At 51.3% G+C, this 26,805-nt stretch overlaps 11 protein-coding genes across 11 annotated transcripts; 8 read left to right on the top strand and 3 right to left on the bottom strand.

The window, feature by feature from the left end:
• Window positions 1-1,211: 1,211 nt before the first annotated feature.
• Window positions 1,212-3,217, top strand: BJY04DRAFT_165093 (CAP domain-containing protein). The gene is made up of 3 exons (XM_073709111.1): window positions 1,212-2,017; window positions 2,077-2,366; window positions 2,427-3,217. The coding sequence occupies exons 1-3, from the start codon at window positions 1,443-1,445 to the stop codon at window positions 2,492-2,494; spliced, it is 933 nt and encodes a 310-aa protein (XP_073565147.1). The 5' UTR covers window positions 1,212-1,442; the 3' UTR covers window positions 2,495-3,217.
• Window positions 3,218-3,954: 737 nt separating this feature from the next.
• On the top strand, window positions 3,955-6,964 carry BJY04DRAFT_202231 (choline/carnitine O-acyltransferase). Its single transcript, XM_073713173.1, has 4 exons — window positions 3,955-4,590; window positions 4,655-4,684; window positions 4,736-6,670; window positions 6,724-6,964. Exons 1-4 carry the CDS (start codon window positions 4,215-4,217, stop codon window positions 6,849-6,851), a joined length of 2,469 nt encoding a protein of 822 aa, XP_073565148.1. The 5' UTR covers window positions 3,955-4,214; the 3' UTR covers window positions 6,852-6,964.
• A 1,560-nt stretch (window positions 6,965-8,524) lies between these two features.
• On the top strand, window positions 8,525-13,371 carry BJY04DRAFT_165080 (putative jumonji family transcription factor). The gene is made up of 5 exons (XM_073709110.1): window positions 8,525-8,936; window positions 9,002-9,099; window positions 9,160-10,091; window positions 10,159-11,215; window positions 11,318-13,371. The coding sequence occupies exons 1-5, from the start codon at window positions 8,676-8,678 to the stop codon at window positions 13,224-13,226; spliced, it is 4,257 nt and encodes a 1,418-aa protein (XP_073565149.1). The 5' UTR covers window positions 8,525-8,675; the 3' UTR covers window positions 13,227-13,371.
• A 1,256-nt stretch (window positions 13,372-14,627) lies between these two features.
• BJY04DRAFT_165218 (putative GABA permease) lies at window positions 14,628-16,418 on the top strand. The gene is made up of 2 exons (XM_073709114.1): window positions 14,628-15,309; window positions 15,360-16,418. Exons 1-2 carry the CDS (start codon window positions 14,762-14,764, stop codon window positions 16,267-16,269), a joined length of 1,458 nt encoding a protein of 485 aa, XP_073565150.1. The 5' UTR covers window positions 14,628-14,761; the 3' UTR covers window positions 16,270-16,418.
• A 1-nt stretch (window position 16,419) lies between these two features.
• BJY04DRAFT_165208 (acyl CoA binding protein-domain-containing protein) lies at window positions 16,420-18,747 on the top strand. The gene is made up of 4 exons (XM_073709113.1): window positions 16,420-16,944; window positions 17,015-17,128; window positions 17,198-17,270; window positions 17,327-18,747. The coding sequence occupies exons 1-4, from the start codon at window positions 16,929-16,931 to the stop codon at window positions 18,351-18,353; spliced, it is 1,230 nt and encodes a 409-aa protein (XP_073565151.1). The 5' UTR covers window positions 16,420-16,928; the 3' UTR covers window positions 18,354-18,747.
• BJY04DRAFT_202244 (coiled-coil-helix-coiled-coil-helix domain-containing protein) lies at window positions 18,705-19,828 on the bottom strand. The gene is made up of 4 exons (XM_073713174.1): window positions 19,699-19,828; window positions 19,397-19,624; window positions 19,157-19,289; window positions 18,705-19,082 (listed from the first exon to the last, which is right to left on the bottom strand). The coding sequence occupies exons 1-4, from the start codon at window positions 19,716-19,718 to the stop codon at window positions 18,984-18,986; spliced, it is 480 nt and encodes a 159-aa protein (XP_073565152.1). The 5' UTR covers window positions 19,719-19,828; the 3' UTR covers window positions 18,705-18,983.
• A 312-nt stretch (window positions 19,829-20,140) lies between these two features.
• Window positions 20,141-21,922, top strand: BJY04DRAFT_202247 (putative nucleoporin). Its single transcript, XM_073713175.1, has 2 exons — window positions 20,141-21,665; window positions 21,721-21,922. The coding sequence occupies exons 1-2, from the start codon at window positions 20,259-20,261 to the stop codon at window positions 21,814-21,816; spliced, it is 1,503 nt and encodes a 500-aa protein (XP_073565153.1). The 5' UTR covers window positions 20,141-20,258; the 3' UTR covers window positions 21,817-21,922.
• Window positions 21,923-22,146: 224 nt separating this feature from the next.
• On the bottom strand, window positions 22,147-22,511 carry BJY04DRAFT_224114 (uncharacterized protein; the record flags this gene model as incomplete). Its single annotated transcript, XM_073717864.1, has 4 exons — window positions 22,147-22,184; window positions 22,252-22,318; window positions 22,408-22,439; window positions 22,499-22,511. The coding sequence occupies 4 exons, from the start codon at window positions 22,509-22,511 to the stop codon at window positions 22,147-22,149; spliced, it is 150 nt and encodes a 49-aa protein (XP_073565154.1).
• A 377-nt stretch (window positions 22,512-22,888) lies between these two features.
• Window positions 22,889-24,382, top strand: BJY04DRAFT_224115 (transcription factor SPN1; the record flags this gene model as incomplete). The annotated part of the gene is made up of 4 exons (XM_073717865.1): window positions 22,889-23,414; window positions 23,466-23,548; window positions 23,604-24,082; window positions 24,133-24,382. The coding sequence occupies 4 exons, from the start codon at window positions 22,889-22,891 to the stop codon at window positions 24,380-24,382; spliced, it is 1,338 nt and encodes a 445-aa protein (XP_073565155.1).
• Window positions 24,383-24,821: 439 nt separating this feature from the next.
• Window positions 24,822-25,709, top strand: BJY04DRAFT_224116 (HIG1 domain-containing protein; the record flags this gene model as incomplete). The annotated part of the gene is made up of 2 exons (XM_073717866.1): window positions 24,822-24,862; window positions 24,932-25,709. 2 exons carry the CDS (start codon window positions 24,822-24,824, stop codon window positions 25,707-25,709), a joined length of 819 nt encoding a protein of 272 aa, XP_073565156.1.
• Window positions 25,710-26,198: 489 nt separating this feature from the next.
• On the bottom strand, window positions 26,199-26,710 carry BJY04DRAFT_224117 (putative quinol monooxygenase; the record flags this gene model as incomplete). Its single annotated transcript, XM_073717867.1, has 3 exons — window positions 26,199-26,346; window positions 26,449-26,561; window positions 26,648-26,710. The coding sequence occupies 3 exons, from the start codon at window positions 26,708-26,710 to the stop codon at window positions 26,199-26,201; spliced, it is 324 nt and encodes a 107-aa protein (XP_073565157.1).
• Window positions 26,711-26,805: the final 95 nt, after the last annotated feature.

Raw genomic sequence — 26,805 nt, forward strand, 5'->3', positions numbered from 1 at the left:
TTCGCCTGCAGGTCAACCGCCGATGCGATGTGGCGAGATGAAGATGGAGATGTCGATGAGAATATGCCAAAGGCCCAAAGCTAGTCCAGAGTCCAGACCTAAGGCGACGATCGTCAGCATTTCTGTCGAAGCGCGCAGACGTGGACCTTTGCCCCCTGAAGTTTGAACTCTCAACTTTCAAGGGAGGAAAGATGGGGCAGGATGAAACACTAAAGCGGCTGCCGAGTGCCAAGTTTTGGTGGTTAATCCCCTGAAATTAGACTGGGCCCTGGTTCCGCTCTTCTTCACCTTTCATCCTCTGGTTGACCGTTGAGTCGTTGACGACTCTCGGTTTTTGCTGTGGTGGGGTTGATTGGACAAAGGCAAACAAAGAAGACAGAAAGCGCAGGAGTAGTAAGAAAGAGGAAGAATTAATAGAATGCCGTTTAATCCGCGGTCCGACCAGAAGACGGTTGTTTGGCCCGTGGTGGCGCTGTTGATTGGCCCTGGATGTCCGTTCCTGAAACAAGAGGCGTACCTGCATCTCTGACAAGCCCGTTTTATATTCGATGCTGCGGTTAGATCTGGATGGCCACCATGGAGATTGCGCTTTCGACCGTCTTAACCGCCCTCTTCTCTGTCGATTTTTGTGTAAGATGGCTGGGCATAATCAGGCCCCTCTTCCAAACGTCCTGGAATGTCTGGACCCAGTAGAGGAGGATCTTCGGCATGTAAAATCGCTCAGTCTGCGGGACACAAAAAAAAGGAGGAGCTGGAGGCATTCCATGGAACACTATCTCGTGGCTTCTTCAGCACAATAATTGACAATCGAATCCGGTGAGAAGAGATAAATCAGAAAAAGCCATTCTACCTGCACCTTGAGACTGAGTACGTATAATAATCAGAGCAAGGCACTCTGGGTAGAATGAATTAATTTGCGTTTGATTAAACCCCAGCCAGATCTTGAGCCCCACTGGACGCTCCTCTCCTTTTGCGATCCTCCCAAGCATCGACCAAGTCCTTAGCCTTCATAACTCTTTATATTATCACCTCCATTCCCTCTTCCTCTTCTCTCTTTCTTCTCCTCCGCTTGCCACCCCAACCCTCTCTCCCTCTCTCTTCATACAACTTCCTCCGTCTCGGTGCACTTTTTCCACTCCTTTAAAAAGTGTTCTCTCGAGGCTGTCATTCCTTTGTTGATACAACAAGATAAGACACGACTGGAATTCGTATCACCTCCCCCCTCAGAAAATCACCCTCTCTGCAGTTGATCTGCACTTCCCATCGACACCGTTACGCTCCATTCTCACAACTCCTGGGTGAAGAACGAGGTCGCTACCACCAATCAAGTCAGTCTTCGAGCTACTTCCTGGAGAAGTCATTCAATCGATCAGACAGTTGACCTGCCAAAGCCTATCCACCGCTCGTCCACCCTCAAGTGCAACCGCATTTAGTTACTCATCATGAAGACTTCGATGCTTCTTGGCGCTCTCTGCGCCCTTGGTGCCGTGGCCGAGATTGAGCCTTCTTATGTGACCACCTGGACCACCACCACCGTGACCGACTGGACTGTTGTTACCATCACCAAGACCATCACCGTGGAGCCCACCGTGGAGCCCACAACTACCTCTGCTGCTCCTACCACCACCATTGTTCCCGAGACCCAAGTCAAGGTCCAGGATCCCGCTCCCGAGCCCGAGCCCGAACCCGAGCCACTTACCACCGAGGAGCCGACGACTACTTCGGCTGAACCTGTTGTCACTTCTGTGGCCCCAGAGCCTGAGACTGCAACTTCCTGGACCTCCAGCTGGGAGTCGACTTGGTCTTCTACCTGGTCTTCGACTTGGTCTGTGCCCGAGTCGACTTCGACCGCACCCCCGGCTAGCACTCAGGCCCCTGCCAATGACTATCAGTCCACTGTCATCTACAGCCACAACGTCCACCGCGCCAACCACTCTTCTACCGACCTTACTTGGTCTGCTGATCTTGAGGCTAGCGCTCAGGTGCTCGCCTCCCGCTGCGTCTACCAGCATGACACGTATGGCCAACTCCTTTCATACTTTTCTCTTCGGTCAAAGTCAGCTAACATCCTCATAGAAGCATCAACGGTGGTGGATACGGCCAAAACATCGGGTATGGTACCTCCTCCGAAGAGGTTGGTGTCATGATCTCCAACCTCATGTACAACGACGAGGCTGGTTACTTCGAGAACCTCTATGGAGAGGCCAACCCCGACATGAGCTTGTTCGAGAAGTGGGGTCACTTCTCCCAGATTGTGTGGAAGGGTACCACTTCGGTTGGCTGCGCCACTGTTTCTTGCCCCAGCCTCGGCAATGTTGATTCCGCCGCCGCCGTCCCATTTACTGTCTGCAACTACAGCCCTCCAGGTAAGTGTCAAGAGTATGAACTGTCTGACTCTAAATACGGGTCTAACAAGTGGTCAATAGGAAATTACGACGGTGAATATGCCGACAACATTGCTCGTCCTCTCGGACAGGCCCCGTACTCTGCATAAGTCCAGAAACATATGCGCTTGACCGACGGGACACTCGTAGTCGCCAAGGCGCGGTGATTCTGCTGTAAGCCACAATAGCGCTCGTAGCATAACGATCCTCGTGCGTGCTATTAGTCGGGAACATTGAACTCGATGTATCAAGAAAAATCCGAAATCCAAGCTTTCTTGTGGACGGTCTTCTTCAGTTTCTTTCTATCTGAAAATATGGAGTTCTCCTCGAGATCCCATATTGAGTATCTTGGTGTTTTGTACGGCAGTCTGTCAGATTTCAAGGGTTCTTCAGCCATCCATTGAGTCTTAGGATGTCGTTTTATCTCCGCTTCAACTGTGAATATTTAACCTTGTTCGAGCTTGTCAGTTGACAGGAATCCGAATTACTTCATCTTTTGCACGTTGACTTCTTGCCTTTGCTTGTATGTGCGCGGCGCCCTAGATAGCGTGTTTGAGATAACCGGTAACATGATGAGCGTCTGTCTGACTTGCCCCGAATGCATATGGTGTGTGGTAGGAGTAGAGTTGAATCTTACCTACCGCGTACCTAAGGTATCATCTCATCCGAACAAACGCCGAAGGCAACCTTAGTACCTAAGGTGGGCCTTGGATATGTGACGTCATGGTTCTTCTCCATATATTCCAAGGTACACGTGATTTTGACTGGTCTCCCCGCATTCAGAACGTCTCGAGGAGTCAAGGCTGAAGCAGCTCCTTTCGCCCGAGGAAACCTGGGTTGTTCGTTATGCAGCTTATTGTCAGTCGAGGATACTAAGTTTTGCCTTGTTGAAATGCCACTACGTTGACACAACACCCGTGCAGACAGGTCGGGGATCTTCAAATCTTCCTAAGCTAATTCTCCAAGGTGCCAAATAGTTTGACCGCAGTGCGCACATCGTCTCTTACTACAAGCAACTGGCTCGATCAGCATTCTTATTAGAAAGATTGTGGGTGTGAAACAAGCCTTTGGTGCCGAGTCCATTCCTCCGCGTATGATATAACTTTGCGCATGGTATTACTCGTCGCCCGCCATCCTCCTCGTCCTTTCGTTCCCTCACTTCCTCTCGGCCTCAAGCAGAATCTAAATTCGTCCTCAAAAGAGCCCTCTTTTGAGTTCCATCTGGCTCAGTGACACCCTACATCAAGCAGAAGCAACCGTATCTCTTGGCAGCAGGTCTGGCTGAGACCCCGAGTTTCCTCCGCACTGGCATCCGTTCCGCCGACACGCCCGCAACTCGAGCCGGACGCTTGTGCCAACGAAGGCGATCCACTGCAATTGAAGGATTCCGGCTGGCTGTAGGCTGCGTTGCTTATCGGTTTTCTCTGGTAAGCGTCCCTTCCTCCGTTCTAAGACGCCATTTCGCCCGTTGTTCCGAGTTTCATCCCCGCTTCTGCCCCGGGCTTGCCCCCGGACTTGGGGCCCATACATATTGGCGCGCCTCTTGCATCTTCCATTGATTTTATAAACAACACATCTTGCTGTTCTACCTTTTCACAGGACATATTATTTCTTCTATTCTTATTCTGTTACTTTCATCTAATCGAGGTCGGCCTCCTTTCCCTCGTGATCTGCTGGGTCATGAGACATTAACCTCCATGCCCTCTTACTGCCTACAAGACTGCCACTACTTCTACCGAACCGCCTTACGTCTCCTCTCTATCCCTACTTTTCTCGCTTGTCGCTACGCTTGATACATACATCTACGTGTAAACCCAACTAGCTAACACGATGACCTACTCGTCGACCGCAGTTCGCTACTTTACAGCGCCAAAGCCTCTGGGATTCGCCATGGACTCCCCTCGCTCCCATCCGGTTGCAGAGCCGAAAATCAAACCTACTACCGTGGATGGAGGTTTGACGGACCAAGTGACTCGGAAAGGCGGCTTGACGTTCTCACATCAAGACTCTCTCCCAAAGTTACCCATCCCCGATCTTGAGAGCACATGCAACAAATACCTGGAAGCTCTAGCGCCGCTGCAAACCGCAAAGGAGCAAGACGATACTAAAGCTGCTGTGCGAGACTTCCTCAGGTCAGAAGGTCCGGCCCTGCAAGAGAAGCTTCAGAAGTATGCCTCCTCGCAAACGAGTTATATTGAGCAATTCTGTACGTCTACCCCGCAATAATTACATCCTGCGACCGTATCTTGCGGAACTAATAGGTTATGTAGGGTATGATTCTTACTTGAACTACGATAGTCGTAAGTGATTTATCCACAAGACCACAATATGCTGTCGGCTAATCTTGGTAGCTGTTGTTCTCAATCTGAATCCATTCTTCTTGCTGGAAGATGATCCGACGCCTGCGAGAAACAATCAGTTGACTAGAGCGGCATCGCTTGTTGTTTCGGCTCTATCATTCGTACGAGCTGTGAGGCGCGAGGAGTTATCTCCAGACAAGGTCCGAGGGACGCCACTATGCATGTACCAGTACTCTCGGCTATTTGGTACCGCACGCGTACCTACGGATAACGGATGCGTTATTAGCCAGGACCCCAATGCAAAGCATATTGTCGTGATGTGCCGTGGACAGTTCTATTGGTTTGACGTTCTGGATGCAAATCACGACCAGATTATGACAGAAAGGGACATCGCCATGAACCTCGAGGTTATTCTTGCCGATGCAGAGCAAACTCCTATTCAGGAAGCCGCCAAAGGTGCCCTAGGTGTACTCAGTACCGAGAATCGCAAAGTGTGGTCTGGGTTGAGGGATATTCTCACTAAGGATCCGCGCTCAAATAACGCAGAAGGCCTCAATATTGTCGATACAGCTCTGTTTGTTCTCTGCCTAGATGATACCGAGCCTCACAGCACATCTGAGCTCTGCGCCAATATGCTCTGTGGTACTAACGTCGTGGAAAAGGGTGTGCAAGTTGGTACCTGCACAAACCGGTGGTACGACAAGCTTCAGATTATTGTGTGCAAGAACGGAAGTGCAGGGATTAATTTCGAGCATACGGGTGTTGACGGTCATACTGTCCTTCGATTTGCCAGTGATGTTTATACAGACACCATACTTCGGTTTGCGCGGACAATAAATGGCCAAGCTCCCAGCTTGTGGGCGACAACTAGCCCCGACCCTTCCAAGCGCGATCCTCGAAGCTTTGGTGATGTAAGCCCGACACCTCGGAAACTGGAATGGGATATGGCACCAGAGTTGAGCATCGCTATTCGATTTGCCGAGTCACACCTGGCGGATCTTCTTCAGCAGCATGAGTTCCGAGTGCTTGATTTCAACGGTTACGGAAAGAACTTTATCACTTCAATGGGATTCTCACCAGATGCATTCGTGCAGATGGCATTCCAGGCGGCTTACTACGGACTCTATGGACAGGCCGTGAACACGTACGAGCCTGCCATGACGAAAGCTTTTCTACACGGGCGGACCGAAGCGATTCGAACAGTCACGAACGAGTCCCTTGAGTTCTTGAAGACGTTCTGGGCTGAGAACCCAGCCGAGGAGAAAGTGGAATGCCTCCGAAAGGCCACCCAGAAACACTCCGCGATTACCAAGGAATGCTCCAAAGGCCAAGGACAAGACCGCCATCTTTACGCTCTCTACACACTGTGGCAGAGATCCTTCGACGAACTGCCGGTTTCAAGGAACAACAGCGTAGATGAAGAATCAAACGGCTACGCGAGCCCTTTGGAGAATGGCTCCATCGCTGGTTCTCCCAAATCTTCCTCCATATCCGATGCAGATGGTCTGTCATCTACGAGCAGTTATAGCCGCGCTATACGCACGTTGCCTCCTACCCCGGCGATTTTCAGCGATCCAGGTTGGGACAAGATCAACAATACCGTCCTATCAACCTCAAACTGCGGCAACCCCTCACTGCGTCATTTTGGGTTCGGGCCGACATCTGCAGACGGGTTCGGCATTGGTTACATTATCAAGGATGATTCGATTTCCATCTGCGCTTCATCCAAACATCGCCAGACAGCTCGACTCATGCAGACACTAGAATCATACTTGTTCGAGATTCGAAAGCTGCTGCGTACGACCAACCACAAGCCAGCGAGCCCACGAACCAGCCGCGCTCGCGAAATGGAGTTTATTGCAGAACGGGTCCAACGCGATCAACGCAGGGGTCGGATTGTCCGTACCGATACGGGCCGTCTGCGGGGCGGCACCGAGACGCCTACTACGGATAGCGGGGAGATTGATGATGATGGTATGGGCGGATGTAAGTTTTTTGTACCCGGCATACATTAGTGACGGCTTTTAACGCACAGTTAGATGGATTTTTCGATGCTGGGATGCTCCTTCATGCCCTCAAGGGCCTACATGTTGATCGTGAGCGAACCGGAGACAAGCCTGAACGACGACGATTCGTCGGCAAAAAGCTGCGGTTAAATGAATATTGAACCGAAATTATGAACGCTTGTTTAAATTAAGTTGTGCTATATATAAACTATATATACATGCATGTATTGCTCTTGGATACCACCTTGTCTTTATTAATCTGCTTGGAATACAAATATGTAGTTGAATATTTGCCTCAAACTAGAACCCCTATATAACGCGTAGAACTAACAAATAAGTGCAGCAGAAGCAGGGTGATGCATCAAGCCTTAGCGCCGAATCGAGCTAATGCAAACTCAGCTACCCGACATGCATGCACATGGTCCGTTCAGGAAACCGGGCGCCTATACCTACCTAACCTACACCTACCTACTTACAGTAGGTATCTAGGTACCCATGTAATCGAGGCACAGGTGTCGTTTGACGAGGAACTGCAGCTTGGCACTTGGGGTTTTTGTAGGCAGATCTTCAAAGTATTATTTGCCATCTCGATACAACTGATCCACTGGATCCGAGAATGGTGTCCGGAATATTCTCACGTCGCAAGTTCGCAACATTCCCGACCTTAACCGAGCTGGAGACGTTCATCAGCGCCCGCCCTTCTTTTGCTGTTTCCAGAAGATTTTGCCGCTTGATTGTGAGCCAACCAATTATATTGTCTGATGAGATCATACCATTGGCAATGTTATCAATCAATTACAAGCCCAAGACCAAGGCTCATGCGAGGATTGCGAGTGCAGCGCGCCCGGGACCACCAGGATCCGATGCTACTATTTCCGGCCCGTGCAGAGGGATACCGCCCGGCAGTATTGCTGTTTCGTGTTGCTGGCCAGTCATGTGACTGAACTGAGTGTGTCACCATTCAAGATGCCTACACGAAGAGACTTATCTGCTTGCAACACGACGAAGTAGTGTCAGTAGAGGATCTAGTACATGATGTGCTTTGATAGATTTACAGAGTCAAGATTACAAGCCGCCCTTAATGCGCACCGACACCGGAGTGATCTGCTGGAATGACGGAGTGATACGTAAGAAAGACAGACCAAACCAGACAGGAAGTAGCATGATGCCTTAGTACCCAGGCCGCTAATCATTCCACCTTCACAGCCAGAATCCACCTAGGCTTGCCAGTAAATCAGGCCAGACAGAGTCACAGACAGACGCTGGTTCCACACAGACAGTGAGTGACTGTTGCTCTCTCTTCTTCAGATTGGTCCTGCCGCCTTTCTGGTCCCCCCTGCGTGTAGCTTTCTTTCCACTAACCTTCACCAACTTCCTGCCTCTGCAACTATCGCTGAACTAGCGTGCTGCCGACTGAACATCCTGCGTGCGCCTCTTGGTTCTGCGCTATCGCAAATCTCCTCGTTCTGTTCCCATATCCTGGAGGAGGAGACGAAGTGACTTGTGCTTGCGTTAATTTGCTTTGCTTTAGGACTTGCTTACTCCGTACTGCTGGACCTCATGCTGGCGAGGCTGTCGCATCATCGCCTGGCTAATTAACTCTGTCGACCCCGTCAGCCCCGATCCCTTATCTCGTATCCTGCGGCTACGTTCGTCTTTTTCCCACCCCCTTCCTGCATCCATGACAGACGGCCTGGCCTATCCTAGCAATTCGTCCTAGGGAAGCTTGGATCCTTCAGCATCATCACACCTCTCCTTAACCTGACAATTTCCGATCGTCTTAATCAACAAAAGGCGCGACGAAATCCGACAACAAAACTACGGTTTCAACCGACGTCAAGACAACGAACGAGCTGACGTTTGTCCTCCCAGTCCATCCATCCCCGACCGCTGGGGACTCACTTTCTGCCGTCGATCAGCGGTCGCATTCTTTGACGGCACCCGCATTAGCTTTGGAACGATTTATTCATACCTTTCTATTTCGCATGGTGATGGCTGAAACAATTGATCGCCCTCTCTTCGACTCGACCGCTGGCGGCCCTGCGAACGATGGAGCTTCGATCACACCTCCGCATAGTGTAAAGGGCATCAGAGATGTCCCTGATGGCGCCCCTTCAGAGTTATCTGACCTCGAACTCGACAACAAGGCTGTTGGCGCTGAGGAAATTACACCGGCGAAGGTCGAGGAGGAGGAAATAGAGCCAGACCATTATTATGGAGGGGGCAAGATCCCCGTCTTCAGGCCTGTATGTCGTTTTGCTGCACGAAGCTTACATTCGTAAGGTTATCCGCTGACTTGAGCTTGCACTAGACAATGGACCAGTTCCGTGATTTCCAGTCTTTTATTAACAGGATTGACAAATATGGGATGCGCTCGGGCATAGTCAAGGTCATCCCACCGAAGGAGTGGTAAGCCTCGTTGAGTCTGAACAAATATTATAATGACTAAGTCAGCCTTTTACTTTCCAGGCGCGATTCTCTCCCTGCCCTCGATGAAGCTGTCAAGAAAATCCGCGTGAAAAATCCAATCATGCAGGAGTTCCACGGTTCTCATGGAACTTACACTCAGGCGAATATCGAGAAACAAAGGTCTTATAACTTGCCTCAGTGGAAAGGGCTTTGCGAAGACGGCAGTCATCAGCCGCCTGCTCGCCGCGGAGAAAGAAGAAGAAATCAAGAGCGAGCTACTCGTGCCCTAGCAGCTCCCAAGCCCCCTACCACTCGAGCAGATACCCCAAAACGAGGGCCCGGACGCCCTCCGAAACGATCGAACCTAGTGAAAGTGAAGGAGGAGCCAGTCAAGATCAAGGAAGAACCTACCGAGGAGGGACTCGAAAAGACCAAACCCGAAGGCCCACCTACACCCGTTTCTCCCGAATCAAACCCTGTTGAGACGAAAGCCGAAGAGCTTAGCGACGGCGAGTCCTTGTCTGCAGCAAAACCCAGGGGCCGACAGCCCAAGTCTGTGACTGCTCGCAGGAAACAGAACAAAGGAGACGCCATCGATCAGGTGGATGAGGCAGCGTATGCAAATTTTGATTATCGCATTCACGATAATGAAGATTACACTTATGAAAGATGCGAAGAACTTGAAACTGCCTATTGGAAATCTCTCATGTTCAACAACCCCATGTATGGTGCAGATATGCCGGGCTCTCTCTTCGACGACAACACGACCTCATGGAATGTTGCCAAACTCCCAAACCTTCTCGATGTTATTGGCCAGAAAGTTCCAGGTGTCAACACTGCATATCTATACTTGGGCATGTGGAAGGCAACATTTGCCTGGCATCTGGAGGATGTGGACCTCTATAGTATCAACTATATTCACTTTGGTGCTCCGAAACAGTGGTACAGCATTTCCCAAGAGGATGCTCCTCGGTTTGAACAGGCGATGAAGAGTAAGTTTTCTGCGCGACCTAATATCGATTTTGATGAAGTCAGGCAGCAGATCTAACAGTAATCTAGGCATCTGGCCCAGTGATGCAAAGACTTGCGACCAGTTTCTTCGCCACAAAACATATCTTGTCTCGCCAAGTCTTCTCAAATCCCAGTACGGCATCACCGTTAACAGAATGGTACACTATGAGGGCGAGTTTGTGATTACATATCCTTACGGGTACCATTCCGGGTACAACCTTGGATACAACTGCGCTGAATCAGTCAACTTTGCAACTGAGAAGTGGTTAGATTACGGTCGAGTGGCGAAGAAATGTAACTGCGAGTCTGACAGTGTTTGGATTGATGTGGACGACATTGAGCGCAAACTTCGCGGTGAATCAACCCCCGAATATTACGGCGAATATGACAGCGATCTGGATGGTATGGATGGTGCCTCTGACCTCCTAACGCCACCTCGCAGTGTCCCGGAGAAAGCGTCCACGCGTGGTCGTAAGCGAAAGCTTGATAGCGAATCGACCAAATCGAAACGAATGAGAATGAGTATGGATATTCCAAGAGAAATTCCTTGCCTCTTGTGTCCAAACAATCTTGATTATGAGGACTTGCTGCCGAACGAGGATAGAAAATTCCACATCCACCGACGGTGTGCTCTATATATCGAAGAGACCAGCATTCTCCGTGATGAGTCCGGCAAAGAGGTCGTCTGCGACATGGACAAAATCCCAAAGGCCCGTATGGGGCTCAAGTGTCTCTTCTGTCGCGAGGTACGGGGAGCTTGCTTCCAATGCAATTTTGGAAAATGCACACGATCGTACCATGCTACCTGTGCCCTTTTGGCTGGAGTGCAGGTGGAAGAGGGCTCGGTAACCGTTGTTGCGGACGACGGACATCAGTACTCTGTTCCTAGCGTTGATCTAAAGTGCAAGTACCATCGCCAGAAGAGGCCGTCATGGATGACTACCAGCGAATCGCCGGAGAATGACCGTAAACTGATTGAGACCGCCAAACGCCTCGTCGCCGGTGATTTGATGCAGTTCCAGGTCGACAAGGAAATCAATGGAGCGGTGGTGCTTGAGAATCGACCAGCGGAACGCACCTTGCTAGTCAAAGTGCTCCCACGAGGGTAAGTACCAGCTCCCCCGCTTGAGGTCTGATCTATGGCGGGGTGATTTGTTTCCATTTTTCCTATTTAGGAGCTATCCAAGCTGACAGGTGCATGGTTCAGGGACGTAATCGAGTTACCATACCGCTGGATGCTAGTCGTACGAAGGAGCAACTTTGCACCTCTCGCGGCCGGTGTCAAGCCGCTACCTGCGCATCTCGCCCGGAAGCCCGAAGCCCGGAGGGAATTGGAATCCGCACTGCCAGTGGCAGGGAATCCTTTTGGCGACGGGCGATCTCCGTATCAGTGGGCCGAATTTGAGACGGTGGACGGCACTAACCATCCTGCAGCCCCACCAAGGGTGCAGGTCAACTTGGACAAGCTGGAACAGATCTGGTATTACTTGGGCCAGTCATCGACCCAATGTAGGGCTCAATATACACACAACCCTAGCGTGCCCGTCCACAACCCGCGGTCGAATTTCTTAGACAGCGTCAAGTCCCTTAGCGCCGTGATGGCCGGACTCCCCTCCTACCCCCACCACCGTCTTTCTCCCTATGTTTTGACTGCCCCTCCTCCTCACCTCCTTTCTTCTGCCGCCGCCACCACCACCGCCTCCGCTCTCGCTGTCGCTGCTGCTGCTGCTGCTGCTGCTGCTGCCTCCCGCCCTTCGCTGCCGCAGCGCCCTCCTTTTGCCCCTCCTCCTCGCTCGTCTCCCGCTGCTCCGACTTCTGCTGCTGTTGCTGCTTCTGCGATGCCGTCAGCCTATCGCTCTCTTCCCAATCAATCCGCCCGCCATGCTCCGTATCCTCAACTCACCAAAGCCCACCTTCAAGCTCAGCAGCAACACAGTCACCAGCAGCAGCAGCAGAACACGAACGGCTCCACTAATCCTAATCCCAGTCAACTCCCCGCAAATAATTTTGCCAATGTCCGTGAGCTCATTGCCCGACGTCGTTTGGCCCAGATCACCGACCATGCCAATGTATTCGCTGGCTATACCATTGTCGCCCCAGAATTGGTTGTAGAAACCCTTCTGGGACCCATGGGCTCCGTGCCGCCGTCACATGGCCTTGAGAAGCTTGAGCTTGCAATGGCTCAACAACGTGTCCAACCCCGTGCCCCCGACGGAACCTCCCTGCCGTTACAACCCCTGAACATGCGCTCCGAAGAAGTCACCCGGTTACTACAGATGCTGCGGTTCTCTCTTATCAGCCACCGCGACCGGTTAGACGTACTTCAGAAGAAAGAAACGGAAAATGTGAAACAGGAGGCGGTAAACAAGGTCAATGGAGCAGCCACTAAACTGCCCCGGAAGTACGCATATCTTGAGCAACAGCGTGAGCAGGCTCCCACTGTTTACCAATCTCCATACGATATGCCATCAGGTTTCACCGAGTACGCCCGGACGACGTACGGCCTTACCCGCGACGAGCCGGAGCTCCCCAAGCCTTCTCTTGCCAATGATTATTTTGCCAGCCTCTCTCCAGAGAACCAAGAGAAGATTCTCAAGACATGTGGCAGCTTTGTGCAGCGTGCCATGGAGCGGTCAGCTCCTCATAGTCGGCAAAGTTCTGCATCAAATCTTCGGCTCGCTTCAGCACTGGCCCAGCAGACTGAAAATCCGACAATTGATATCACAACGGTCGAAGACATGCCTTTATCAGGTCTCGACTTTCCCTTACGGGCGGATTCCCCGTGCTCCAATTTCAGCCGGTCGCATTTGCGATTCCACTCGCCCAATGATTTTGTCAATCACGGGACGGAAGCTCATCATGATCACCATGACCTTTTCGGCGACCAACAAGCCAACACCCGATTCTGGCAACATGGACCGTGGGCGGCCGGCGATGGCAACACACCAAACGAAGAGCATCGACCGTTCTTTGGACCCCATGAAAGATTGAAACACGATTATGCTTCCTCTGACATATCGTTGGGTCGCGGTGGGCCAGGCTCGTTGCACTCTGTCGACATGGCAGGCTTTGGCCTAGACAATCCCGACGATCTTGGTGCTGCACTGAGCCCTTGACTGAACGATTATAGACTGGCGCGCGCGTTCGTTTGCTGCTGTATCTGCATTACCATGTAACGATTTATTAGGATTGACGACTGCATGATGGGCGTTTGTATTTTTGTTGTGTCCTTGGTTTCTTTGCACGGGAGACCAGCGCTCTTCTCCCTTTGGGTCACAACAACTTGTGGCTGCGCTCGCCGGCCTGTTCTGGTCCGGCTCGAGGACTTGTTATATTCCCCCGTGTTGTTTCTTTTATATTATTTCTTTAGACGCAAGCTGGGCTGGAACTCGGGACTGGGCAGCAATGGCGGTGAATGCCGTTGGCTACATGGCAGCCACGCTCATGAAACTGTCCACTTGCCACCTCACCGCACGACAACCCACTTGCTGTGCCTCTACGTCCGGAATTTCCTGGAGTTCCTCCACATCCGACAGATCCAGCTTAGAGAGATATTTTTGGGCCTACTTCCGCCCACCTCGGTTATTCCGCTTGACATCACATCCTTACCCTTCCCTCCATGACACCACCTCCCCTCATCCGCCGCCAAAAGAAAAGAACAACCAAAAACAAAAGCAGAGACGGTGAAAGACAAATATTCCTGCATTTTTTTTTTGTTCTAGAGGAAGATATTTCTCTCGTGTGGCATACACTTTCCCCTTTTTGATACCCCCGATTTCCCATATCCTTGATCTATACATCATCCTGTCGTCCTTTCCTCAGATCTCTTTTGGCTACCTCCTCCCCTCGCCCTCCCTCTCTTTTCAAATTGGCGCTCATCTCTGTCCATGGAGGAACCGGCATGTTGCAGCGTGCTTGCTGGGGACGTGGATGATGGTTCAGATGTGGCAGCCGTCACTTGATAGTGACAATTCGCCTTGATGTATGTTGGAAATGATAACTATGAAACGAATAAATGAGAATCTCAATATGTTGTAATAACATGTAGTCTAAGTAATGTTGGGAGTGTGCCATGGTTCCAACTGGCCCCCCCAAGTACCTACTACCTAGGAGATAGAAACTGGACGTAGATAGTAGTAAGAATGACGCGGTCTAGATCCTGCTGCCGAAATGCTTATCGCACCACGCGACCTGCATCTCATCATAATACCGTTTAATAATGGCTGCAATCTACAAAATATCATCCTCCGACCTTGGTTATCTCGTATTCGCCCGGGCCCGACACCGGATGCTACCTTGTGCTGATAACCAAGGTACGCTCTGCATGATCGTCCCCTCATAAGCTCCGAGCTGCCCACCTCCGCATTTCCTCCAGCTCCCCATCCCAAGGTTCCTCTTCTCAAACTTCTCTCGGTCCCAGTTACGAGCCTTCCTACTTCATGCGTCAATAATATCTATTTACTCTATATTGCCACCATGCGTCAATCCTCCATCGACGCCAACGCCGACGAGGCCCTGGCCCGTATGGGCTATAAGAGCGAACTTCCCCGCAATCTCAGCATGATGAGCATCCTCGGCCTGTCCGTACCATGCACACCACCCCTACGATGCCAAATAAAACAGCTAATCAATAAATAGATCATTCGCCATCATGGCCGCCCCCTTCGGCCTCAGTACAACCCTCTACATAACCCTCACAGACGGCCAATCCGTCTCCATAATCTGGGGCTGGGTGCTCGTGACCCTCATTTCAATCGCAATCGCCGCCTCGCTCGCCGAAATCTGCGCCGTATATCCCACTGCTGGCGGAGTGTACTACTGGAGCGCAATGCTCTCGACAAAGGAATGGGCACCCATGATGTCCTTCATAGACGGCTGGTTGACGTTAGTCGGGAACTGGACGGTGACGCTGAGCATCACGTTTAGTGGCGGGCAGCTGATACTCAGCGCGATTTCTTTGTGGAACGAGGAATTTGTGGCGAATGAATGGCAGACGATACTGATGTTTTGGGCGGTCATTGGGGTTTGTGCGCTCGTCAATGTGTTTTGCTCGAAGTGGCTGGATCTAATTAACAAGGTTTGTATTTGGTGGACGGGGATCAGTGTTGTAGTCATCTTGATTGTGCTGTTAAGTATGGCGGATGAGAAGAGGAGCGGGGAGTTTGTTTTTTCGCATTATGATGCGAGTCAAAGTGGGTGGTATGTATTGTTCCTCTTCAATGAATGGTGTTGATGGCTGACTGCTACAGGCCGGAAGGATGGGCATTCTTCGTGGGGCTGCTGCAGGCGGCCTATACACTTACTGGGTATGGTATGGTCGCCGCAATGTGCGAGGAGGTACAGAATCCTCATCGCGAGGTTCCCAAGGCGATTGTCCTGTCTGTGGTGGCGGCCGGCGTCACTGGCTTGGTATACTTGATTCCTATCCTGTTCGTGTTACCAGACGTGCAGATGCTCCTGGACGTTGCCAGCGGGCAACCTATTGGTTTGATCTTCAAGACGGCAACAGGCTCAGCAGGAGGCGGGTTTGGCCTGCTTTTCCTAATCCTCGGCATTCTGATGTTCGCAGGCATCGGCGCTTTGACTGCCGCCAGTCGATGCACATACGCCTTTGCCCGTGACGGCGCCATTCCAGGCTTTCGACTCTGGAGGAAGGTTAACAAGAGACTCGACGTCCCAGTATGGGCAATCATCCTCTCTACAACAGTCATCTGCCTTCTCGGTTTGATCTACTTCGGCTCCAGCGCAGCCTTCAATTCCTTCACCGGCGTAGCTACAATCTGTTTGTCCACCTCCTACGGCGTGCCCATCTTCATCTCCGTTCTTCGCGGACGACAAGCCGTCAAACACTCAACTTTCTCGCTTGGCCGATTCGGCTACGCCATCAACATCGCGACAATCGTGTGGATCTGTCTCGCCGTCGTATTGTTCTGCATGCCTGTGTCACTTCCTGTTGACGCAGCATCGATGAACTATGCCAGTGTTGTGTTTGCGGGGTTTGCGACGATTAGTGTAACCTGGTACTTTGCTTACGCGCGGAAGCACTTTACGGGGCCGCCGGTACCTGTGGATCAGCCAGAGCATATACCGGGGGTAGTGGGGGATAAGACTGTTGTTGACCCTGAGCAAGGTGGCTCTGGGGCAGCTGAGAAGCCATGAATTGCTTTGCGTTAAGGGAGGATAATTTTCTTGGGCGTAGAACCAGGGCTTTGATAAGCGAATTGTACCATATATTGATGATTCGCGTATATAGCCACCGTTGATTATATGAATTGAGGCAATCAATCTTTTAGGCAGTTAATGCAGCGCGGGAAGGGAACAAAATATGGGGTTGGGGTAGGGAGCCCGGAGGAGTAAGTTAGGACAATCACAGGAGAAGGGGAGGAGGAGGCTCCGAGAACCGCGGTTCAATCCACCCCAGTCGACCTGCTGTCAATCAACACAATCACTCATCCCTACTAATCACGCAGCACGCTTCTCCCTCACCCTAAACACGCTAATCGGAGATACAATACTACTTGTCTTCAATTTCTCTTCCTTAATCATTTTCCTGCTCTCGTGGATCCTTCCCCTCCAGTCTCCGCTCGAACCACAGCCCAAGGCGAACCAAGTCCGGGGAAGCTCATCGACTCGGCATTTGAATTTGTGGAGTGCGGACCTTGCATGGCCATTATTCTGAATTATCCCTGCTGCTCATTCTTCTACCATTTTATTACACTGTCGCATTCTCTACGATCCATGAGGGTGTCCCGCCCACACCGATGCGCAATCCCGCTCTGATGCAGCACGAGCTCACCTCCGAGCCTGTCTAATTCGCCATGTCGGATTCTGTAGGTGCGTTCTCCGACCCTCGGTACCTGATTACTTATAAGGTCTTACTGCGTTTTTAACACATTGAGCATAGATCGGGTCTTCGTCCACGCCCTCAACACCGTCAAACGAATCCCCCGGACCGGAACCGCGAGGCCGCCTGCCGCCGAAAGGCTAAAGCTTTATGGATTATACAAGCAGAGCATGGGTATGACTATTACGCTCGTAGCACAGGGTGCGGGCTTGGTGAGAGAATATATGGCTGATCAGTATACAGAGGGGGACGTTGAAGGGGTGATGGACAGGCCTGTGGGAAACACGGCGGATGTTTATATGGAGTGTGAGAAGTGGTAAGACTTCACTATCCTTATGCTAGTATAAAGGAGTACTCTGTTAATAGCTGCAGGGATGCCTGGTTTGCGCAACGTGGTGTATCGCGCACCGAGGCCAAACGGCGATACATCTCGACCCTTGTTGAGACGATGCACACATACGCCTCGCAAACAGCCGAGGCACGCGAGCTTGTCGCCGAACTTGAGTTTGTCTGGGACCAGGTTAAGACAAATATATCGTCGTCATCTGTGTCAAGTCCTGTACAGTCGACGGGAATTCCTCCGATACCGCAAACGCAGTCGTACGGGAGCATCGGTTCGCAGCTGGCGCATCACCCTGAATACCAACACCTAGTCTCCACTGCCCGAGGGGACTCTCGACTTCGTGTACTAAGTCCTGTCAGTCAACCTGACGAGATTTACCAACGGCGCGCGGCTCGGGATGGCTACGAGCACGAGGAGGGACAGCGTCAAGCAGTGGACGACGAAGACGAACTACCACTAGATGAAGATGAAGAAGAGGAAGAGTATGCCGAAGCACAAGCCAATATTTATGAAGACGAGCGCGGAGAAGAAATTGGCATCGACGAAGAAGAGGACCATCAACAAGGATACACAAACCAAATCCCTGCAGAAGATAGCCGACGTCGGAAACGCAATCGTACCCGCATACCCTACGGTAATGACCACCACACTCCAGACCCAGGTCCAATTCCAGAGGCAAATACAGTACATCAAGGAGGCATGCTAATGCAGCAGAATAAAGACGACGTCGATAGCCGGCGATGGCGTCGCAGAGTCGAACAGGCGTTGACCAAGATGACCGCCGAAATCGCCGCCGCCCGCGAGCAAATGGAAGCGCGCACCATAGCTGCCCGTCGACGGTCAGGGGTGTGGGCGTGGCTTAGGTGGTTAGTCTGGGTTACCCTGCGACAAATCATTTGGGATTTGGCTTTCCTTGGTATGCTGCTTATTTGGATGCGTCTGCGTCGGGATCAACGGCTCGAGGAACAGTTGAAGGCTGGATGGTCTGTTGTTAAGGGCAAGCTGATGGGGTTGAAGGCGCTCAAGGGTATGAAGAGGGTATATATTTTCTCTTGACGGTGAACCCCATCAGTTTATGTTGGATGTTGCATTCATAAGAACCTGCTTCCATTCACTTAGAGAACCCTTTGGTTTGTTATCATTCTTCTCATCTGTGCTCATATGTGCGATTTCTTTCCAAGTATATATTATTTCTTCCGGTCGCTTTGGGCTTTCATATTTTGGCTTATTTCATATTTGCATTGACGAGTCATGTGGAGAATCTATCCAAACAGAACCTACCTGTTCTTTTCTTTCTTCCTCAATTGTCCTTTTTCTTTTGTCAACGGTGTTGGGTAGAGGCGTATTCCTTTTTGTTTTTTTGTACTCTAGCATAGAACCAAGAAAACCTCAACCAGACGTATACCGAGTGTTTAGGTTTTTAGTTAGGTATATCATTTTTGCCAGCATGAACCCCCTCTCATAGAATAGTGATAGGCCGTTCTCAGTAATGTCAATATTTACACAGACACAGGCTGAAACAGATACGCCCCGACCAATCCGTCCTTTACACTGATCTTCAATGTAGAAAGTCGTAGACCCTTAACCACTATCATAGTATAGCACGAAAGGTGATTCATTTTCTCTAGTGTGGCAGGACAAGGAGAATAAAAACAAGGCAAGACAACATAAATACAGGGTTATAGCTTAATATTGCGGTCCAGGGAAAGAAGCGTACAGCTGCTTGGGTCTGAGGTGCACGGGTGTCTGTCCCTCAGGGGCGCCAGGGATGGTCTTTTTGAGGCCCTATTGATTGTACCCTTGTTAGCTTGCTTCTTATCGCTAGAAAGAGGTCGTGGTAAAATATGCGTGGGACGCACCAATTTGTCAAAAACACAGCTGTTCAGATCCATCTCGGCCTTGCGGCACTCCCACAGCCGGTGGTTGTTGTTCTCCAAGCACTCCCAGTGGGCATTGAACTGCTTCAAGCAGTGTGTGTTGATATCTTTGATTCTGTATTCCATCCATCAGCATCACATCTCCGCAATTCTCCCCTTTGCTTCTTCTCCCTCGATTCGAGTGAAGCAAGGATCTCGTTTCAAGGTGAGTTAGAAACATACACACTGGCCGCACAGCGGGTGACCTTCCTCCCCTCCTTCAAGCACTCAATCTCTCCCCGCCCGTTCGACTCGTCCTTGCACTTCATGAAGTCATCGTTAAACGCCTTACACCGGCCGCCGATGAAGTAAGCCGCACTGGTCAATGGCGCAGAGGTCGCCCCAATCTCTGTGACCTTGGGGATTGAGTCGGGAAGGGGCGTGGGGTCGTAGAGGTTTTGTTGGTTGAACCTAGATTCATAATTCTTAGAACTACCTGTGTCGCAGAGAGCTTCGGGAGGGTAGGAACGGAATTGGCGGCTTACCGAGGCTCACGGCGCGCCATTGTGAATTACGTTTAGACGGAAAGGCCGTTCAATTGACGCTCGGAAGTGGTTGCAGTGGCGCGGTTATACCTGCGATATTGACTGGCCGGGTTGAAGCTCGAGGTGCCGCACTGCCAGTAATGGAGTGGAATTGGTCGTCGGTTTTTGCTATGCGCTGATTGGTCGCTGCTGGCTGTCCTCAAGGTCACGGGAATCTCAATACGCCTGAGGTGTCGACGAAGCTGAAAGCTTGGGCTTCGTTCTTCTTTCGTCCACGTGACCTGAGCCAAAACACAACAGCTGCTAGCAGGTGAAGATCAATATCGAGCTGCTCCAGGTGGAATCTCCCGCGCCAGCAGCTGCTTTTGATTTTAACTGTCTCTGGAGGCAGCAGCGTGAGCTACTGAGGTCGACGATTACGAGAGACATTGCTTTACCTTCTTTTTTTTTTTTCCTTCTGGGCTTTGATAAACAAATTTCGAGTTCATTGAGTCTTTTTCACTACCACAACCTTTATTTTCTTCTCCGCACCGCACTCCAAACCTTCTAAACTCACAAAAATGTCGACAGCGTCATCGCTCTTTGTAAACCCTGCGTCGAGCGCCAAACCGCCCGGGGGCGCGTTCGGGGCCCCAGCAGCCACCACTACCCCCTTCGGCGGCGCAGCCACAACGTCGGCAGCGGGGACACCGAGTCTCTTCGCAAACACAGGCACGCAGCAGCAGAATTCAGGACCGAGTGGCGGTATTTTTGGTTCATCGAACACGGCAGCGCAGCCTCAGGGCCAGCAGTCCGGCGGGTTATTCGGAGCGAATACGGCGCAGCCTCAGGGACAGCAGACTGGTGGACTCTTTGGTTCAACTACGCAGCAGAAGCCGATGTTTGGCCAGACACAGCAGCAGCCACAGCAGCAGCAGCAAACGGGTGGACTGTTTGGTGGTGCGTTGGGGGGTGCGCAGCAACAACCTCAGCAACAGCAGCAGCAGCAAACGGGCGGACTATTTGGAGGGGCATTGGCGGGTGCGCAGCAGAAACCATCAGGAAGCTTGTTTGGCAATCTTGGAGGGCAAGCGCAGCAGCCTCAACAACAGGGAAGCGTCTTCGGGGGTCTCGGTCAGACTCAGGCCCAGACACAGCAACAGCAACAGCAACCACAACAACCCCAGCAACAGCAGAGCATCTTTGGAGGGTCCTTATTAGGAGGTGGCCAACAGCAGGGACAGCAGGGACCGCAGCAACAACCACAACTCGGGCAGTCGACACAACCTCAAGGATCGAGTCTGTGGTCACCAGGGCGTGCTATAACTGGCGTTCACCGTACCGTCCCAATGCAAATGGCCATCATCAAGGACAAATGGGACTTTACCAGCCGACAATCTCCGTTTCGCGGGTACATGTATAACCAAGTCGGAGAAGAAAATGCGCCATACTTCACGCCCGGCGTTGAGGACGACGACACTAAGTGGGAGGAAGCCCTTCGGAAACGGCCAGACTCCAGTTACATCCCTATTCTTTTCAAGGGATTCTGGGAGCTCGGCATGCGTGCACGGCGCCAGAAGGAATTTATGACTGCACTTCAAACGCGCCTGCATGATATCAACGGAAGACTCGCCAATGTGCTCACCCAACATGACCTCAAGATTTCTGTCAGGATCGCCGACTCCCGCCGAAAACACCTTGTCCTCAGCAAGCGGTGTTTAGCTCTGGCCGCCAAGACTCAGGTTCTCCGGAACCGAGGTTACGCGATGGACGACGCTGAGGAGGAACTCAAGAAGAAACTTACTCAGCTCGAGCGCTCTGTGTTTGATCCGTCGCTTAATGGCCGCAGCGAGGAGCTCTGGGCTCGCATGCTTGCTATCCGAGAGCACTCGAGGCGGCTCCAGGCGGAGATGGAGCGGGCGGGGGCTAAATCTGCCGCGCAGACGGAGGACGAATTGGATGACAATTCGTTGAAGATAGCTAAAAAGGTCAGTCGCTAATCACATCCCTATGCATTATCTAGCATCTTGCTGATTGCTTTAGGTACTCGACGACTACCACGCGCAGATTCAGCACCTCCAGAAGGAACTAGCCGCCGTGACAAAGGACTTTGAGGAGGCAATGAAGGTGCCTAACTAGACGCGACATCAATACACTATTTTTTTTTTCTCTTGTTCTACTTTCGCGCTGGATGCTCGTTTTGGTTTGGTCAGGTTGAGCTCGAAGTAGGGATTTGTTCGGAGCATGGAGTTATCGTCATGACAATTCATTCTACCAGGGAAGCATGAACAAACACCAAATTTATCACTGGGAGGGGGGAAATTATCAAAGAACGTGTACAATAGTAATACATTATTCCTGAACTGCCAGGCCGCCGCTTTCGAAGCTTTAAGGTGTTCAAACGGGTCAGTTCGTTGCCATATCTTGTCTATATCATGTTCCATCACGTCGAATAGCCTAGTTGTTCGTTTATAGGAACTTCTTGACGAAGTCGATGGCGAAGGGTGCTGTTTTAGATCATGATTAGCTTGCGCAAGATGACTGATGGATGAGCTGTTCGCTAGTGTAACGTACAGAGGTACAGGAGGACGCCGCCGGTGATAGCCATGCGGACGGTTTGGTTGGCCTGGGCCTCACCTGCCTGTGAGTCGGTATGTGTCAGTGCTATTCGCTAAAATCATGTGCAATCCGACTCGGTCGAGCATCCTTAGATCCCTGCTGAGTATGTACCTTGATGTCCTCCTTGGAGATCTGTTCCTGGCCTAGAATGATGAAAGTTAGCCGGGTTGTTATAGGTCGAAAGGCGCTGAGGAGAGCTGACCTGGGGCAAACATTGTAGAGTATTAGTGCGCGGAAAAGAGATATAGGGGTATATAAAGAAGCTGTTAACAGTAATTGTACGCTGAAGTAGATGACTTCGAGCACGATGAACGAAAAGTCAAGCTAAGCATATTCTGCCGCCTGGCGCCGCCTAACTTTCACTTCGGATGGCGATTCTGTTCCCGGTCTTTCTCCTGCCACCTGCTTTGTTCGTGAGTACACCTTCGATCATCTCAAAAGTCGTTCACTTACTTTACTTCTTGTCTTTCCAATTTTCATCTTCACTTTTGTTATTTACAAGGAGGCTGGTCCCGATCTTACCCACCGGTCACGGTATCTCTCCTTTCTTCCTTCGACCTCAACACAGTCGCCGTAAACTCGCGTCGTCACCATGTCCGCTAGCCCAAATCTCAAGGCCGCTATGCCACCCATCGAACCTAACATTGAAAAGGAGGATAATGCAGAGTCGGAAGCCGCGCCACCGACTCCCGATGCCGGCGACATAGACGACGACAACGATGTCAAAGACACTGGCCTCAACGCCGCAACAGAAGAAAACGATGACAACGAGAATCGCTTAAATGAGAACGATCTGGGTGATTCAGACGACGAATCGATACTCTCCGACGTCGACGAGGCACAGTTCGAGGATTTCGACCCGGAGAATGTGGACATTGAGGACCGGCCGCAGCTAGATATTGATGAGGAGAATCTGAAGCTTATCGGGCGGCACAAGCGTAAGAGGACGGGGGATGAGGAGGGCTCGTCGAGGCGGAAGAAGGAGGGTCGAAGAAAGAAGAGTCGCCGACATGCGGAGGATGACGAGGGCGGGAGCGATGGTGATACTGGAGGAAGACGGAGGAAAGCCAAGAGGGCGGAGCCAGAAGAAGACGACGAGACTTTGGATCCCGCGACGCGTATGAGCTCTGCCTATCTAGGGCTATTGTTGGAGTGCTAATAGCGTATAGGTCGCCGGAGGGCTCTTGATCGTGCTATGGACGAAGCAATGAAGAAGCCGACGAAGAGAAGGGCAAGGAAGGCGGATGGAATTGTATGCCTAACTTTGTCTTTGTTGTATGGCGAGTACAGTGGCTGACTTGGAACAGGATCTGGAGCAAATGGCAGATGCTGAAATCGAGGAGATGCGCAAGCGCATGACGCACGCCGCCCAGATGGATGCTATCAATCGACGCGAAGGCAAACCGGCCATGCACAAGCTCAAGATGCTCCCAGAGGTCGTATCGCTATTAAACCGCAACCAATACGTGAACAGTCTGGTCGATCCGGAAATCAACCTACTTGAGGCAGTCAAGTTCTTCCTTGAACCGCTAGATGATGGATCTCTTCCGGCCTACAATATCCAACGAGATCTCTTGACCGCGCTCGGCAAACTCCCGATTAACAAGGAGACGTTGATTGCAAGCGGCGTTGGCAAGGTGGTAGTGTTCTACACGCGGAGCAAGCGTCCGGAGCCCGGTATCAAACGCATGGCTGAGCGATTGCTGGCCGAATGGACACGGCCAATTCTCCAGCGGAGTGACGACTATTCCAAGCGAGTGTACCAGGAAGCAGAGTTCGATCCTACGTATGTTCCTTCCCGACTGCCACTATCGAGCGATATACTGATCATTGTAGCAAAATCACTTCCCGAACGCAGTCGGTCCACGCCAGTGCCGCTGAAGCGCGCGCTCGCGAACTCCTTCCTCCTCGCCTTGCAAACCGTGCGCGCGCGGAGATTTCACATACCAGCTACACGGTCGTTCCTCGGCCCACGATGGTACAGGAAAGCAAGTTTGCGCGACCTCTGGGAGCGAGTGGTGAAGATCGGTTCCGGAGAATGCGGGCACGACAGATCGCTGCGGCGAAGGGCAGCGCGCGACGCTAGTAGTTTCTTTCTCATGCTTGTAACATTTTTAGCTATTTCTGTACTTACCACGGATGGGGCGTTTGGGCAGGACATTCAGCATATATTAATTGAAGATAATCAGTAAAAGCTCGAACAGTCGGGATGAATAATCGGCATTCTATCATTAGGCAATTGATGGATAGAACGGCAGCGGTGTTTGGTCGGGAGGTCGTACGACTGGAACAAAGCCCGAGTTTGCGCCGGCAGATCCCGTAATGCTGAGTTAGCCACAGTGCACGTCACCGGGCTTTGCTCCATCCGATAACACCCTCCTCGCGTCATCTGCACATCAAATTCTTTTTCCATTTCCGTCTCGCCCTATATAACTCCTCTCAATTGCGCAGTTTTGACACTGTACATATATTTGCTACCTTACATACCCACCTACCTACCCTCTTCCTCACACATACACCCCACCATGAAGATCCTCACCAAGGAACAAGAAGATGAGCACTACCGGTAAACCTTTACTTCTCTCAAAGCTCAACTAGCAGAACCTCAACTAACGACCTATCTCTCTGAATCCAGCGCTGTCGTCAAGGGTGGTTCCTTCGGTACAGTCCTCGGCCTCGTAGGCGGTTACGCAGGCGTTATGCTCGCCTCCCGCCGCTATGCCACGATCCGCAACCTCACTCTCCCAATGAAAGCCTTCCTTACCACCTCCTCCGGCACATTCGTCGGCATTATCGCAGCCGATCGCTCCTCCCGCGGCTACGAAGCCTCCCAAAACCAGTCTCGGCAATGGTACGAGAACCGCGAAGAGGCGTTGCGCCAAAAAGAGCTACAGGGGATGTCCTTCTCCGACCGCGCGATGGCCTGGGCTAGAGAGGAAAGATATTCAATTGTTGGTGTGACATGGCTTGCATCAATGGTCGGTAGTTTCGCGCTCGTGGGACGGAATCCATATTTGAGTGGGCAACAGAAGTTGGTCCAGGCGAGAGTTTACGCCCAGGGCCTCACGCTGGCCGTGTTGATTGCTAGTGCTGCGTTTGAGATCTCGGAGCGCCGCAGGGTGAGGAGGGAGATTGATGCTCGCGCCGAGGGTGCTGCCGCGGGAGCGACGGCTGCCGGGGCCGCCGCGGATGCGAAGCACAAGGAGAGCAAGGGCGACGAGGGTGATCTGTGGAAGGAGATGGTGGCCGCTGAAGAAGAGCGCTTGAAGAAGAAGCACCAGCCGCTCTATGAGAAGCATGAGAAACAATCACACTCGCCGGTTCAGAAGGCTGAAGCCGAGGCTGTGCCAAGCGAGCAGAAGCAGGAGGAGAAGGCGGAGCAGGCGGAGCAGGAGAAGGAAGGTCAAAACTAATTTATTTGATGCCTTTTGAGTTCTTTCTGGGGTTTTATTTGGGGCATAAAACGCATAGATCGTTGTTGCTTTTTGGGTGTCCAGTCTAGCATATTCTGTTTCTGCGTGGTAGGGCGGGTTTCTCTTCCACAGTTTCTAAACTATTGTATATCACTTATGTTTGTACTCTACGCTCTCTTCTCTTTTCTAATGACTTTCTTTGTCTATAATGGCCTCGCATTTTCTTTCCGTCTTCAAGCGCACACTGACTTGTTGTTACTTCCATGGATAGAGCATTCCGAGGTATAGTTCAAACACAAGAAGCCTCCTAAGCCAATGCATAAATAGATCGATTACAGACTTCTCTATGAGCGCCCTGGCCTCTGCAATCTATAGACAAATAGACAAATACATATATGACTATCTGCGGGCTATCCACCTTCAACATCATCATATAGTATATATAAACTCCAGAGTGAAGCCAAACTTAGCACATTTGAGGCACACTAATCAAAGCTTAGCTCTTCCCTCAAACCCGCCCACAAATGCCGCCCTCTTGATCTCCGGCGCCTGCGCTAAAGCTCCCCCAATCTCCCTAGAGAACTGCTTGAAAGCAGCGGTCGACGCATGCTCCTTCAGGTTCTGGGCGTCAGTGTACCTAATCTACAATCAGTAACGCAATGCAACGAGGGACCGACGCAAGATGAAACAGCACAAGAAGAAGCACAAAAAGGATGCATGAAGGTGGAGAAATACGTACTTCTCAACAAACACAAACTCCTCTATTCCCTGCGGCTGGAGAGCGAAATAGATTTGGGTCTTGGGTTCGTTCTCCTGGATATATTTCGAGAGAATTTTGAATGCCTCTGCAACCTTTTCGAATGTAGAGTGTTGGTAAGCAATGATCATAAAATAAAATAGTATTGTATATATGTTGGTTTTCCCGAAGAGGTACGTACCTCGTTGAACTTGCCCGGCTTCGGGACGAGTCTGACGACGTTATAGATCTCTTTGGAGGGCATTATGGAGACTCGGGTTTGTTGGGCCGAAAATCTGCAGGAAAATGGGTCGTGTTGAGCATGCGGAGAGGTGGATGGTTAGATTTATGAAGTTGGTC

This window comes from Aspergillus karnatakaensis, assembly GCF_047715665.1.
Source record: "Aspergillus karnatakaensis strain CBS 102800 unplaced genomic scaffold BJY04scaffold_84, whole genome shotgun sequence".
NCBI classification, from domain to species: Eukaryota; Fungi; Ascomycota; class Eurotiomycetes; order Eurotiales; family Aspergillaceae; genus Aspergillus; species Aspergillus karnatakaensis.